Here is a 15699-nt window from a genome sequence, read left to right on the forward strand (position 1 = left end):
TATATATATATATATGTAAATTAAACGTCCTTCAGAAGTGGGCGATGAGATTTCGATTCCGGCGATCGACAACTTCTTACGGGCAACTCCCCCCCACCTCTTTAGTGCCGACACACCTCTAAAAGTCGGTTGATGTGCGATGAAGGCGGCCAGACTAAATTCTCACCAACACTCGTCTTGAACTACAAAATCAGGATCTAGTAGGTGAAGAACTAGTCTAACTACATTTTCATAAACATTCGTGATGCATTCCATTCAATAATTCATTCATATCCATAATCGAAAGGGTGGAAAATCATATCATAAATACATATAAACCTTACAGAGGTGCTAAATATAATATAAATAAAATATGTACCCAAAATGTCTATACAGCTCCCAAAACGATGCAGTGCAATACTGTACAAATCACACCTGACTACTCCCCCCGATGCTCGTTGCCCCTACTTCGAAAGCAACAACGAGCTTATAAAAATAATCAATGGTAAAATGAGATTTTATACATTGAAAAAAAAACATATATGCTTGTAGGAAACTGTACATATATATACACAAAAGTCATAACATGTTTAGCGTAATAAAGAACATAAAAAGAGAGCACGTAGTACACAAATCAAGGCTACGGTGTAAACATGTAATTCATAAGCATGAAATCATAAATATGTTCATAATCTTCTTATTGCACGTAATCATAGTAATGTCATTACATAGAGGTCATTTCATTGTAATGTCACTTGTAAATATACAGAGCTCAACTATTTCCATGTCTTTTCTGCTCATGGGTCGTCACACTTCCTCAAAGGATATAAAAACTATCGATAAGGTTTGGGGCTCCCACAATATAGGAGTTATCAATAGCTTCTCTGATATCTACGATTCTCTAACATTGTGTCACCATCTAATCTTAACAATTCTCAGTTTCGTCCCTATATAAATATTAGGAGTCAGGAATATTATATTTCAGTATATTATAATTGCAATCACTCTTGTCATAGTCCACTCAAAACATTAATTGTCGCATGTCATAAAGCATAATACTTGTATCATACACTTACAGGCATTTTATTTACATCTAAGAACCAATTTCAAGTAGGTATTCATGTACAGTGAGCAGGAATTTCTAAATGCATCTGTGTTAAACAAAAAATCATATAAGAACTTATAAAAAATTATTTTTCTTCAATTACCACAAAGATTATTTCACCCAAATTAACGGAACAACCCTAAGACGAGTGCCCACACGCTCTTCTTGAGCTCGCCGCTTCATATAGACAAATTAGGAATCCGTAAGTAGTATAGGATTTCGTAAAATTTGAGCTCATAACATGCATTAACCATAAACAAAATTGTAATGCCCAAAACATACCTCAAATAGGCTTCTCAGCATAAAATTGTTTTTACAAAATCACCTATTTTCTCTCCAACTCTTCCTAACACCTTAATCTTCTTCACTTCCCCTTCGCTATTATCGTGCTAAATCACGTATGGAAGCTTTCATATAACCTTCAACGCTACCTTCAACGCTTCTGATACAAATTCAGCCCCTCTAACGGCTTCTCAAAATGAAAAATGCATGAAAAATGAGGCAAACAGTAATACTAAGTGAGATGAAGGAAATGAAATAGCGAGGAAGAGGGATTCGCACTTACAAATATCACCCCAAAACTTCAAATCGCGGGTTGTGGCTTACCGAAGCGCTACTCGGTTAGCCCTCTAGTTCCCCTTGCAATATACTAAGGGTCGCGACTCTCAGCTAATTGTTGTCTAGCAGTTGTTGTGAGGGAGACGGAGAATCAGAAGAGAGAAGAAGAAATCGGGAGGGGAGGAGAGGAATGCGAAGGTTCTAGAGTTCTAATCGACCGAAACCAGCAAATAAAAAGGCATGAGGCAAAGCAGATCAATGATGTGGGAATTAGGGAAAATAAATAAGGTTTTAATTAATTTAATAAAACTTATAAATTTCAAATTCAATGTCCACCCACTTCGACCCAACTCAATGGAGTTCTGCATTTTCTGCCATATAGTTCTTTCTATGGAGCCATTTTGATACTAGACAGATAGTTCTTGTTGTAGGCAAACTCGATCGTTGGAATGTGATCTTCCCAACAACCTCCAAAGACGAGAACACAAAGCCTTAACAGTTCTTCCAATACTTAAATTCTCATTTCTGATTATCAGTTGGTTTGTCAATGAAATGTAGCGTTGAAATGCAACTGTGTACCCACACATTGTTGGATGTCCTTCCACAATGTAAACGTAAATCTTCTATCTCTATTAGAAACTATGACTTTTGGAATTCCGTGTAATTTGATAATTTCTTTAACAAATAATCTGGCTAATTTTTCCACTGAATCTGTCTGTTTGATTTGCAAAAAGTGAGATGACTTAGTTAATCTGTCAATAATGACCCAAATACTATTATAACACTGTATAGATCGAAAAAATCCAAAAACAAAATCCTTAGCAATTTCTTCTCATTTCCATTCAGGTATCACAATGATTGAAGTAATATGTTGAGTCTCTAATGCTCAGCTTTTACAATCCGACATGCTTGACATTCTCAGAAATATCATTTTTCAAACCTGGCCACCCGAATATCAATTTCAAATCTGTTTACATTTTTGTGTTTTGTGAATGAATTGTGTAGCATGAATGATTTGCTTCATGCAAAATTTCCTGTCGCATATCAAAATCAGCAGGTACACATAACTGTAGCTTGCTTCTGATAACATCATCATCATAAACAGTCATATCAGTCATTTTTTTTTATTGACATTGCTTTGGGAGTTTCGGGTACTCACTATTATCTTTTTGAGTTGTTTTAATTCTATCAATTAACTTTGATTGCGATGCCAACAGATGTAGATACCCACTATCACTTGATCTTTTGGCTTCTAACAGTGAGGCATTACTTTTGTTAATTAGTTTTATCTCTTGAGTAATAATCCAGTTTGCATTGCCTGTGTAATTACAGCTTAACGCATTGACAACTACATTTCCTCGACATGGACAATACTGTATATACAAATCGTAGTCTTTGATCAACTCGAACCATCTTTGCTTCCTCAAATTCAGCTCTTTTTGTGTAAAAGTGTACTTCAAACTTGGATTATCAGTAAAATTTTCGCATTTTACGCTATATAAATAATATTGCCAAATCTTGAGAGCAAATACCATAGCAACTAACTACAGTTCATGTGTCGGATAGTTCCTTTTAAGTGGCTTTAATTGTCTAGATGCATAAGTTACCACGTTTCTATCTACATTAAAACACATGCATCACTGTAAACCTAAATCCCTTTTATGCCTGATGGAAGAGCTAACACTGGAGCAGCGGTCAATTATTTTTTCAACTCCTAAAAATTATGCTCATATCCTATCGTCCACTAAAACTAGACATCTTTTCTCATCAATTGGCAGAACGACATAGCTATCTGTGAAAAATCTTTGACGTACCGATTATAATATCCTGTCAAATAAAAAAAATACTGTGTAACTCTGTAACATTTCTTAGAGTAGGTCATTCCATAATTGCCTTGACCTTCTGAGAATCTGTTGAAATTCCCTGACCACTAATATTGTGTCCCACAAATGCAAACTTCGCAATCAAAATTCACATTTCAAAACTTAGCATATAACAGACTGCCTTAACATTTCCAAAACCATCCTCAAATGCTTGACATGATCTTCATCAGTTAATGCAAATTAGAACAAACGGATTCACATACGGCTTGAGGATTCGATTTATCAAGTCCATAAATACAGCAGGAGCTTTGGTTAAGCCAAAAGGCATAACTAAGAAATAATAGTAATCACACCTGATCTCAAAAGCTATCTTAGTTATATTTGTCTCCTTGACTCTAACCTAATGACTTTCCAATCTCAGATCACTTCAAAAAAATACAATCGCACCTTCTAGTTGATCAAATAGATCATTAATCTTGGGCAAAAGATATTTGTTTTTTATTGTTACCTTATTCAACTCTTGGTAATCAATACATAACTGTCTAAATCCATCCTTCTTTTTGACGAACAATACTGGAGTACCTCAAAGTGATTTATTTGGCCTGATAAAACCCTTGTCTATCAGTTCTTGCAACTAGTATTTCAATTCTTATAATTCCTTCCCAGTCATTCGGTACAGAGATTTCCAAATTGCAGATGTTTCTGGCTACACATCAATGTCGAACTCAACTTCTCGTTTTTGTTGTAGCCCTGACATATCTTAAGGAAATACATCAGGAAATTTTGAAACCACTGAAATATTTTTCAATTATTGTGCATCTTTATTCAACAATTATAATTTTGCTAAAAACACCAATTCACCACTTCGCAGATACTTTCCAACTTTTAACGCACTAATCAAAGACAATTGTGCATTTCAATCATATAGAATATAAAATAGTTTTTCACCAAGCGATTTCAGCTTCACCCGCCTCTTCCAGCATTCAATTGTAGCAAAATGGTTTACCAACCAATCCATTCGCAAAATGACATCAAAGATCTAATTTAACATGATAATCAACTTCGCTGGTAACTTCTTATCATGAACAAGAACATGCACCGTAAAAACCACTTCCCGATGGCATAATCACACACAGTGCAGAATAAAAATGCATAATATAATAGCCTAGAGGGTTGATCGGTGTTCCAATGCTCCCACATAAGGTTCAAAGAAGCCCTCACCAAAGCACCAAATGTAGCAGTGGGAGTCCAACAGAATAGAGGAATCATGTATTCTCTAATGGCGGCACATCTCCGACATCATGAATGACCTTGGTGCATTTCCTCTTCCTTGGGTATGATGCTATCGGCCCAATCTTGATGTATAAATTCTTGTCAAAGAGAGTCTTGGACACTCAACTCTGCCTAGCACTGCTCCTCCTCTAGTTGGATCTTTTGTTATTGCCTTTCTGATTTGTACACCCCCCGTCATTTGAAAAAATAATGGGTTGTGTGCTTGTTGGAATGCTTCGACACATGACAACATGAATCATATAAAAATATATTATTTAGTTTTCTTGATGGATAATTAAATTTCTTTTATTTTGCATAAAATTTATGAAATATTTATTTATTTATTAAAATGATTTTTAAAATAACTTTTTTTATGAATTCATAATGTTAATAATCATTAATTCCCCCATGCATTGTAAGAATAAGATCGACATGATATATCTGTAATTCAAACCCCATAATCTACATAATAAGGTAGTAGTTTCAAGAATCAGCTGCCAAAAAAATATAGCAATGCAACCATTTCAATCTTCCCATTATTTCTATGGTCCCCAAAATAAATCCATAACCAAAGCAATGCCACATCATCAACCATGTAGGAGATAAAATAGAAAATTTTATTCAAATGTACTAATTTTTGCAAAGTCTCCAATCGGACAAAAGTCATTTATTCTAATGTATATCCATAATTAAGAACAATATAAGTAATGTTAAAAGCAAATTTGAAGACTAGCTTTGACCTATATTAATATACTACTTAACGAAGCAAACTTTTAACTGTTTTTAAGTTATCTGCATTTCTTAATATAAAATTACTTATTTTCCAAGGAAAAACAAAAAGGGTTGTGCATCTTAACTATAAAAGAGATTTATGGGTTGGATAAGACATTTCCAAGAGAATGAGTTAATATGAATAATACTGACCGGTCCACTACCACATGGGTAGCTATTTAGCAGTGAAATATTTAAAAGCTTGGTTGGGATGCATAGAATTTTCCATCATGTTGTTCCTAATATGCGTCCACTTCCCGTAGTACTAGGAAATAATCCAATCATAACTAAAACTACGCTGAATATTATCACTTGCTAAAGAAGCATCAAATGATTAACCTTTCTACCTCGTGTAAATGAACAAATATCCTGATAAAACGTTGTCAATGAACTAAAATATTTGTTTCAATATAGTTATCTGCATTAAACATGGTTTACCTTTAAGGCTAAATAAGATAAAATACACAATTTACTTAAAGCAATGTGATTGATACGGGGAAATAATAAATTAATAAATTTGCATGACTTTAAAGGAAGAGATTTAATATAAGTTTGAATATATTAACTTAAACAGCAAGTTTACTGATATAAGATATCAAAGCCAAAGATCACGAGCTACTACAGAAAATGAACTGAAGGGATCGGAAATGAAAGGCGATGAGAGTCAAAGGCCCTAATGAATATTTCATTAACAGCAAGTTGATGCGAGTAACAATAGGCCTTGGAGCAACACCCAATTGTTCTATTAAGTTCAGAAAGAAGAAGATAATTGGTCCAGCTGCCATCTAATTTCATGTAATCACTTAAAATGAGAGCCCCCAAAAGTTCCCTAAAATAAATAACATCATATTTACCATTGAAATAGATAGTCAAACATTCAGCGAATGCAATTGTCAAATGCAAAGGTTTCTTAACCTTCCTTAATCAAACCATTAAGACATTCAAAAGACTCAATCATAGTAAGCATAATAATATAAATTATCGGTTCACTCGAGTATTCAAACTAATCTTGGCCAACTAGTCTACAAAACATGGGCACTATCACATTATCTAAGATTCATTCTACCTCTTGACACAAAAACATAATAAAATCATTGAAATAGTTTTTCATGCAAATTTAAGATTGGTGAAATCAAATGTAAATGCTAGATGATAGAGAGCAAAAGCTTACCCGCAGTTGGATAGAAGATAAAGAAGCAAGCTTCTCCACTTCACGATACCCATACCAAGATCCATCAGACCTTTTCAAATTGAATGTGACTGTAGGACCCAGACAAGAAGGATTTGCCTTAAAAAATAAAAGAGATAATTATAGATAAAATATCAAGAACTAGACAATAAATGCATTTGCAAGTGAATTTTCAAGATAATCAAGCATAAGCCAAAAACACAAGCAATTGTTTTCCAAGCAAACATGCATGCAAACGAGTGTGTGTATATATATATATATATATATATATATATATATATATATAAAGGAAATTGATATTTGCCAGAGGCCCAAATATTGATTTTCCAAAATAGGAAGACAGATATAGATAGATTGTGTGGGAGGGCCCAAACAAGGCACCTTGCCCACACGATAACCACAATATTTCCAATAAAATAAAAAACAGGAAAATACATGAGAAACCTAAAGAAAAAAAAACTACAAAGTGTCAAAATACGTAGTATCGGGTGGCTAGAGAGCGACCCAATTTTGTCTTGCCTCTGCCTCTAGTTCTAGGAAGATGTCAGCTAATAAATTGGTAAGATGAGTGTCATTGTCAGTAGTAACCAATTTATCATCCAATAAGTTCCCGAGCTCTTCCCGAGCTCGAATCTGCCTCAACTCTTCTTCTTCCTACTAGAATAGACCTGTCATTCTTCATCCAAAGATTGGCTCACATGATCAGTGGATTGGTCTAAATTGTGTCGGACATATGTAGGTTGTTGAACATCAAGAACCACGGTGTTGGAAAGATGTCGGGTTGCACCTTCTCAGCAAGGATGGTAAGTGTCTGATCTTTGGCGATATCCGGTCTTAGATGAGGATGCAAGCGATAGCAAATAGTAGAGTTGTGGCCAAACATACTACAATGAGAGCAATATGGAGGGTGGGGTTCTATTTCAACAATTTGTCAATATCCGGAGCTGGTTGAGAGATATATCTCTCAACTAACCCACAAGCCAAAGAGGGTTTGGTGACAGCAAGCGTGAGACTATCAATCTTGAGAGGCTTACCCACAGAGGGTCTGGTGACAGCAAGCGTTGGACTATCAACCTTGAGAGGCTTACCCTGTTTGTATATAAATAGGTGTTGAACATTAAGAACCGCGGTATTCGAAAGAGAATCGGGTTGCACCTTGTTGACCTCATTTTTGTGAGGTCCTTCTTCTTCATAGATCCTAAGATCTAGTTTTAGGAATTTATGTTGGCCATCTTAGAAAACTAGAAATTGGTACCCACCATTTTAGAAATTCCAAAACACTTCCTATTTTCCTGTGATGTCTAACATTTATGGTCCAAAATCATCGTCCTATGGACGAGCGTTTAAGGGCTATTGTGTGGAGACTCAGGAAGAAGTTTCAAATAGGACTCCAAGCCTTGGGGAAACCTACTCACGACTTTATCTTCACATACGCACATCAAATGCATAAAATTCACTAAATTGCACAAAATCGGACTTCAATTATGCCCAAAGGATGGGTAAAAATGTGAACTTCTCCGGACGACCTCTGATGACAAAATGGACTGCGTCAACGCGTCCAGGACACCAATTTTAATAGAAAAATAGAAACTCATATTGTCATATTTTTGACACAAGAAAATTGACATGCAAATCGATGAACTCGTTAAAACAACCTCCGACGGCGAAATGGATCACGCCAACGCGTCCGGAACGTCAGAATTACTTAAAAATGATACCAGTTTTGTTTTGTTTTGATGCATGGATAAAACACAAATTAAATTTTAATTTTTCAAAATATTAAATATTTTCTTTTATATAAATACCCTTAAATTATAATTATATTAAACCTAAATCCTATTTACACCTCTACCCTCGCTTAAACCCTCATTCGACTCGTCCCGTGGCTCGATCCTGCGGCTCATCTCCTTCTCCTCCGTGTGCCCTAGATCCACGATGGATCCACGCGCGTTTTCCTCTGTCGATTCGCATACACGGCTTGCCTCCTCGAGCTTCCCCTTGGCTTTTCAGCTCTCCAATTGCGAGAAGCGAACTGGCCGACCCTTCTCCTTCTCGAGGCTTTACTGTTTCCCTCTTTACTGTGGCATTTACTACCCCATTGTGTGATTCGTTTCTAGTGAGGTTGGTTGGTCGCTCTTTCTCCTCTCCTCTCTGCCTATAAAACAATTTCCTATTCTACTGTGTTGGGTTGTTGAAATTTTTAAGAGAGAAAGGGAGGGTTTTTGAGAGAAGAAGGCTTGGATTCTTCTTACTGTGGGGGAAAGCTACTTCTTTCTGATTTGTTGTTCGAGGAGAGTTCTTCTTCCTCTCTATTAGCCGATACTCTTGTGGTTAAAGAGTCGGGAGCTAGAAGCCGTGGGGGGCTATTTGCATGAGGCTTTCAGGAAGGATTGTTGCGCGGGGTGTTACTTTCAATTTATTTTAGTACTTTGTTTTAAATCCGCATTAAAAAGGTATTCTCTTCCTCTCCTCTACTTGGCACTATTTCAGATGGCATGAAAGTACTTCCTATCTCATGTGAAAACAACAGAAAATAAGATTTGGGCTTGTTTCTTCAAATTTAAGCATGAATAGTTCCTAGAAAAATCTGAATAGAGCATGTATAGGCTGCCTTTATTCCTCTTGCTTGAGATAATTGGAAGAATCATAATGGTAGTTTTGAGAAGAGATTTATTCCTCTAGAAATGCATGTTAGAGGAAATTGTCAAAGATTTTATTATTGTTATTCATGCTTAGAATAAATGTTGGAAAATGAAGACTTTAAAAGGATTTATTCATGTTTACCTATTGTCTATCACTATTTGATACAAAAGCCGGAACCCTCTTATCTTGGGGCTCGGTTTAGCCTCTATGTTGCTCGGTTCTGTCCATCTTTGGCTCGGTTTTAGTTGTGCAAGGTTAGATAAATACTGGAATCATTGTTCTTATTTTTGCCCATAAGCCGAGCTTGGTTTTGGATCATTTTAAAACGTATAAATGACTGGAATTTGGTTTCAAAGTTTTTTTTTCATGGTGGATATGGGTTCGGCATGGTGGATATGGTTTCGGTTTTGCCTCTATGTTGGGCTGAGTTCTACCCCTTTGCTGCTCGATTTTGGCCCCCCTTCTTTGGGCTCGGTTCTAGTTCTTTTGAGATGGGTAAATACTTAATGTTATTTTCTGGTTTGTCCCTTTGTGTTGGGCTCGGTTTATCCTTATGCTAGCTCGATTTGGCCCCTTGTGTTGGGCTCGATCTAGCCTTTATGCTGTTAAGTTTTGGTCCCCCCTTGTGCTGGCTCGGTTTCTGCCCGTATGCTGCCCCGTTTAGCCTTTATGCTGCTCTATTTTTGCCCTTTGTACTGACTTAGTTTTGCCCCTGTGCTGGCTTGGTTAGTCCTTATGCTGGCGTGGTTTGTTCCTTATGTTCGACTTGGTTGGGCTTCTTTTGAGGTTGTATTCGAGTTTGAAATCCCTTATTGTTAAAATTATTCCTTGAGTTTAGTCTCACTCTTGCCTGAAGTTGGTTTGCATTATGCATGGGGCTCGATTTTCCCTTTCTGCTGGGTTCGGGTTGGCCTTTTACTAGGCTCAGTTTGTGCTCCTTTTGGTGAGTTATGTTGGCTAAAATTCCTTATATGTTTGGACTATTTCTTCGGGCTTAGTTTACCCCTTTGGTGGGTTCAGTTTAAGCTTCTTTTGGTATTATATTTTGGCTGAAATCTCTTACTGGTTAGAATTGACCCTTGGATTTAATTTGATATTTTTGTTAGGCATGGCTTGGTTGGAGGTATCCCTTCTCTTTTGGATTTACCCGAAGGCAAGTATATCGGTTTTGTTTTGGGGCATAGGGCGATGGCACGCCGGTAGTAGAGTAGAATGATATCTCATCCTACAACACCAGAACTCAATTCTGGGACCTGATCTGGGACCTGATGAACTGTAGGAAAAGTATCATTCACCGACATAAGACTAGAGGGAGACCCGTACCTTCTTAGGTTGTTGGTAGTCCTAGGCTCGGTGACGTGATCGACTTGTGGACAACCATTTCTTTTTTCAAAATTAATAAAACAAATTGATAAGAACAGATACAATATTTATAACAATATTTTCATTATAAAAAACAAAATTACAACAATTTTCCTTTTGTATGCTTGAAATACATATGCATGTCAAAACTTAAATTTTAAAGATGCGCCACAAATTGGGTTGTCCACTTGTTGATCACCGAAACTGGGCTAAGGAATACCCTCCTAAGTTAGGTTCAGTAGGACATCCTCTAGTACAGTGTCGAGCTTTACGCATCTGGGTGACCGAGTAGCCTTCGATGACCCTCGAGTACAAATATATATTTGAGTCTAGCCCCAACGCGAATGCTTGCGGTCTCCTCTTTTCGGATTTGTTTTCCCGTATGTTTTCTTGAAATTTTAGACAAGGTACTCGTTGTCTTTTCTTCGAGATTTTTCCGAGATTTTTTATTATTATTTGTCAATTTTTCCGAATTTTTCGTCGTGAATTTATTCGTCGATTTTCTCGAAGTTTCCAAACAACTTTTCTTTATATAGTGAATAATAGCTAGCTTAAAGGAGCAGCAGACTTCTCAAATTTACAGGTGTGATTTACCTTACAGTATTTTTTTTATTTATTTCCTAGAATGTTATATTATTTTCCCAACATGTTATACTGCTCTTTGTAGATTATTATACTCTTTTTTCAGCATGCTATATTGTCTTTTATTTCTACTGTACACTATACTGTTCTTTTCTTTTATATTGTATATTTAGTTATTTTGATACACACTATGTCTTAATTTAGGAAAACCTAGTGGTTGTATAGGATTAACACTAAACCAGGAGGGTACTACTACGAAGACCTTGGAGAGAACATCGTGGGCAGCACGACGAGAAACAACTTCAAAGTAGATCTGCAACAGCAAAATATCAAAACACATCACATAAACATATTCACATCACCTATCTCTTTATTTAGTTTAAATAACAACCCATAGGATCACCCTTTAGGCTTTTGCACAACTCTATTGTGGAATTATAATTCCTAACACTTTAGTATTCCGAGGTTACCGTGCGGTACGGTGTAAATTCTCTTATCTTTTTAGGTTATTTGCACAGTCAGATATTGTGTAAACATAAGTCCTAAATACTAAATAATTTACAGGATTAAAATATCAAATTACATCATTTCAAAAGACATAAAGACGAACATTAAAATAGTTGGGACATCCCCGGAGTTTCTCCTGGATCTATGATGTCTCTTATTATTCATTCCTTTGAATTCCTTAAGATAATTGTTTCTATTTTGAGTCATTCTCATTTGATTTTCCCGTGTCCAATCTTAAAAACCTAAACTTTGAACTCTTGAAGGCAAAACCACATGATCTTAATCGAGAGTTTACTTAAATGACCCCCAGTCATTTAAGATGTAATTAACTATAGAGGTTTGCCTCTATAGGGAACCTGGAACCCGAACCCAGATAACCTGGAACCCAGATAAAATAAACCCTATCTATTTTTTTAAGGATAGGTAGGGGAACATTTTGGCCTTTTTATAAAATATTTCGCAGACCAAAACGGATGTCAAAAATTCTTTAGTCTAGGTGATTGAATCATTATTACAAGTGATATATTTATTATTCGGGATAAGTGTATTACTTGTAATATTGTATTCAATCATCTAAATTATTTAAAATGTGAGACTTATTTAAAATGTGTTAAAATGTGAGACCCGTTTGGTCTCACCTATTTTAAAATTAAAAATGTTAATTTTGAAAATCAAAAAAAAATTATATTCATAATTAAATTGTTTTCAAAATCACAAAATCATCACTTTTTAAAATTACAAAGTTAAAACGACCGACACACCTTCTTAGCAAGGATGGTATGTGTCTGATCTTTGGCGATATCCGGTCTAAAATGAGGATGCAAGCAATAGCAAATAGTAGAGTTGTGGTCAAACATACTACAATGAGAGCAATAAGGAGGGTGGGGTTCTATTTCAACCTTTTGTCAATATCCGAAGCTGGTTGAGTGATATATCTCTCAACTAACACCCAAACCACAGAGGGTCTGGTAACAGCAAGCGTAGGACTATCAACCCTGAGAGGCTTACCGTAAGGCTTACCATGTTTGTATATAGATAGGTGTATATGCATCTAAATAAAAATACATATACTTATGTACGTACGTACACACACGGACACACACACACACATACACGGACACACACACACACACGGACACACACACACACACACACACACACACACACACACACACTACGTACATACATATATATTTGAGAAAGCCTGAGAGCTAATATATTAAAAGAAAGAAAATAAAATGAGAGCCCAAGCATGACACCCTACCCACATGCAAATGATTCCAGAAAAAAAATGCAGAAAAATACAGGAGAGCCCAAAAATCAAAAGTATCAAAACACGTAGTATCAGGTAGTCAGAGAGCGACCCAATTTGTCTTGCCTCTGCCTCTAGTTCTAGGAAAAGAGCCAGCTAACAAATTAGTAAGATGAGTTTCATTGTTAGTAGTAACCAATGTATCGTTCAATAAGTTCCTGAGATTGAGTCGGCCTCTATTTTTCTATTCTTGCTAGAATAAACCTATCATTCCTCATTTGAAGGCTGACTCATCTGATCAATGAATTGGTCTAAAGTGCGTCGGACATGTATGGGTTGTTGAACATTGGAAGCATTTACTGATTGTACCAGCTAATCTTTGAATGGATCAAATGAGTACTTTTGTGTGTCTTGACATGTAAGTGAGTCTTCTTCAATAGCAATGAGTGGTATAGAGACGTTTGGATCAGTACTAGTAGTATGGGGAGATGTTTCATGAGACTCCAGAGTACCATGCTCCAATCCAGCAGCTGGAATTGAGTGTTCAAAAGCAAGAGCATTCAGGGATAGAACGGCTTGGGTATGATATTCTTCATCTAACACAGCAGAGGTAGTTGCGATGTTTGAGTAGGAGGGTCATCAAAAAATTTCTATCAGGAACAGCATCAGTCAGATGAGCAGAGGTAGTTGCGGTGTTGGAAAGAGGGTCGGGTTGCATCTCCTCGGCAGGGATAGTAGGTGGCAAGACTTCCAACCCCAATTCAATACTTACAAATTTTTGAACAGATTGCTGATCTTTAGCAACATCCAGCCTTAAATGAGAATGCAAGTGATGACAAATAGTAGAATTGTAGCCAAACATACTACAATAAGAAAAATAAGGAGGGTGTGGTTGCATTTCAACGTTTTTCAATGCCAGTTGTGAGTGAATCTAATCCATGTCTCATCCAGAGTTGATTGGGTAATATCTCTCTCAACTAACAACAAGCCACAGAGGGTCTGGTGACAGCAAGCGTAGGACTATTAACCTTGAGAGGCTTACCGTAAGCAGTTTCTAAGGATTAGAGAATTTCAAAGTTGAAAAGGTGTAGTTTTAACCCAGAAAACTTTATTCAAACAGGAATGATGGAGGACTCTGCTTTTGGATCAAAATAAATAGTCTACTTCAAAATTTTCATAAAAACGGTTGTTAATCTTAATTATCTTTCGAGAAAAAATACGAGTGTAATCTGCATCATGAGATAACTGAATGAGTATATGTTGGTCGTCAAGTAAGTCAATATTTCATATATCTGATAGTTTCATAGCATCAAAATCTTTCCGAATGATCTTGAGTTTAGAGTGACGAAAAAGGAATTTTCCCATTAGAGCAAAATGCCAAAAAGACCCAAGATTATTGGTTTCAACCTCAGAGAAAAAAAGAGCAGTTTTCCCTTTTTTTTTACAAGTTTTTTAATGAAAGTCTGATCACCACCACCTTCAAGAGCCTCGTAGAAGGATTGTGGAACAATACAGGATTTAACAATACCAAAATCAGGCTCTGAACCCGCAGACACAGCAGCGGCATAACTCCGTTCCATCCGAGTGCCAGAGAAAAAGGACCGGGGTAGAGAAACACTCGATGGAAGGGACGGGGTCTAGCAGAGAAGAAGGATCCGACGTCAGAATACAGTCAACGTGAGGAAGAGGACGAAGTGCGAGAAGCCACACCGCAAGAACGAGAAGCAGACATTGAGGCACAGGCAAAACAGGCGAACGAAGTCGAAGCAATCGTAATATCGAGCAAAAAAATTTGAAACAGGTGAAGTCACGAAATCGGAGTAGACGAAATAACGAAGCCGTAACAGTGCGAGAGCCTTACTGCAACAGGAAGAGGAGGAAGACGACGAAACCAAAGGAGCCCTTCGTCATCGGGTTGGAATGGAACTGAAGGAATCAATGCTGGGTTTTGCCATCGGGTGAAACCCTAGCAGAGCTCGAGTCGAGTCGGCCTCTATTAGTAAGATGAGTGTCATTGCCAATAGTAACCAATGTATCATCCAATAAGTTCCCGAGCTCAAGTCGGCCTCCATTCTTCTTCTTCCTCCTAAAATAGACCTGTCACTCCTTATCCGAAGATTGACTCACCTGATCAGTGGATTGATCTAAAGTGTGTCGTACATGTGTAGATTGCTGAACATTAGAAGCAACTAGTTGTACCAGCTAATCTTTCATCAGATCGAATGAGCAATCTCGTGTATCTTGGCATATAAGTGGGTCTTCTTCAATAAAAGTGAGTGGTATAAGCACATTTAGATATGTATATGTCGTATGGTGTTTTTCACCAGGAACTGCGGCGTTGGAAAGAGGATCAGGTTGCACCTTCTCAGTAGGGATGGTAGGTGGCTGATTTTTAGCGATATCCGGTCTTAGATGAGGATACAAGCGATAACAAATAGTAGAACTGTAGTCAAACATACTACAATGAGAGCAATAAGGAGGGTATGGCTCTATTTCAACCTTTTGCCAATGTCCGTTATAAGTGGATCAAATTCAGGAGAACACTTGAGCAACTTTATAGATTTTTCTTCAATTGTGAGGTATTTCCTGGAAAAAATCCTAACATAGCCTTTGTCTCTAGTCAAATGTATCATCACATGTTTCTCATCAAAGAGAC

General features: G+C 36.8%; 1 protein-coding gene across 3 annotated transcripts in view; it reads right to left on the reverse strand.

Annotated features, from left to right (window-relative positions):
- The window catches only part of LOC110038799 (molybdenum cofactor sulfurase), a 170145-nt gene that overhangs the window by 74369 nt on the left and 80077 nt on the right, over positions 1-15699 (reverse strand). For 2 of the 3 annotated variants that reach the window (XM_020743701.1, XM_020743700.1), the window contains exon 12: positions 6680-6796. The exons of the other annotated variant lie outside the window; for it this stretch is intronic. In XM_020743701.1, the coding sequence (XP_020599360.1) occupies positions 6680-6796 (117 nt within the window). The remainder of the gene's footprint in view (positions 1-6679; positions 6797-15699) is intronic. 3 annotated transcript variants of the gene reach the window in all.

The sequence above is a fragment of the Phalaenopsis equestris genome, unplaced genomic scaffold (assembly GCF_001263595.1).
Source record: "Phalaenopsis equestris unplaced genomic scaffold, ASM126359v1 Scaffold233918, whole genome shotgun sequence".
Taxonomy (NCBI): Eukaryota; Viridiplantae; Streptophyta; class Magnoliopsida; order Asparagales; family Orchidaceae; genus Phalaenopsis; species Phalaenopsis equestris.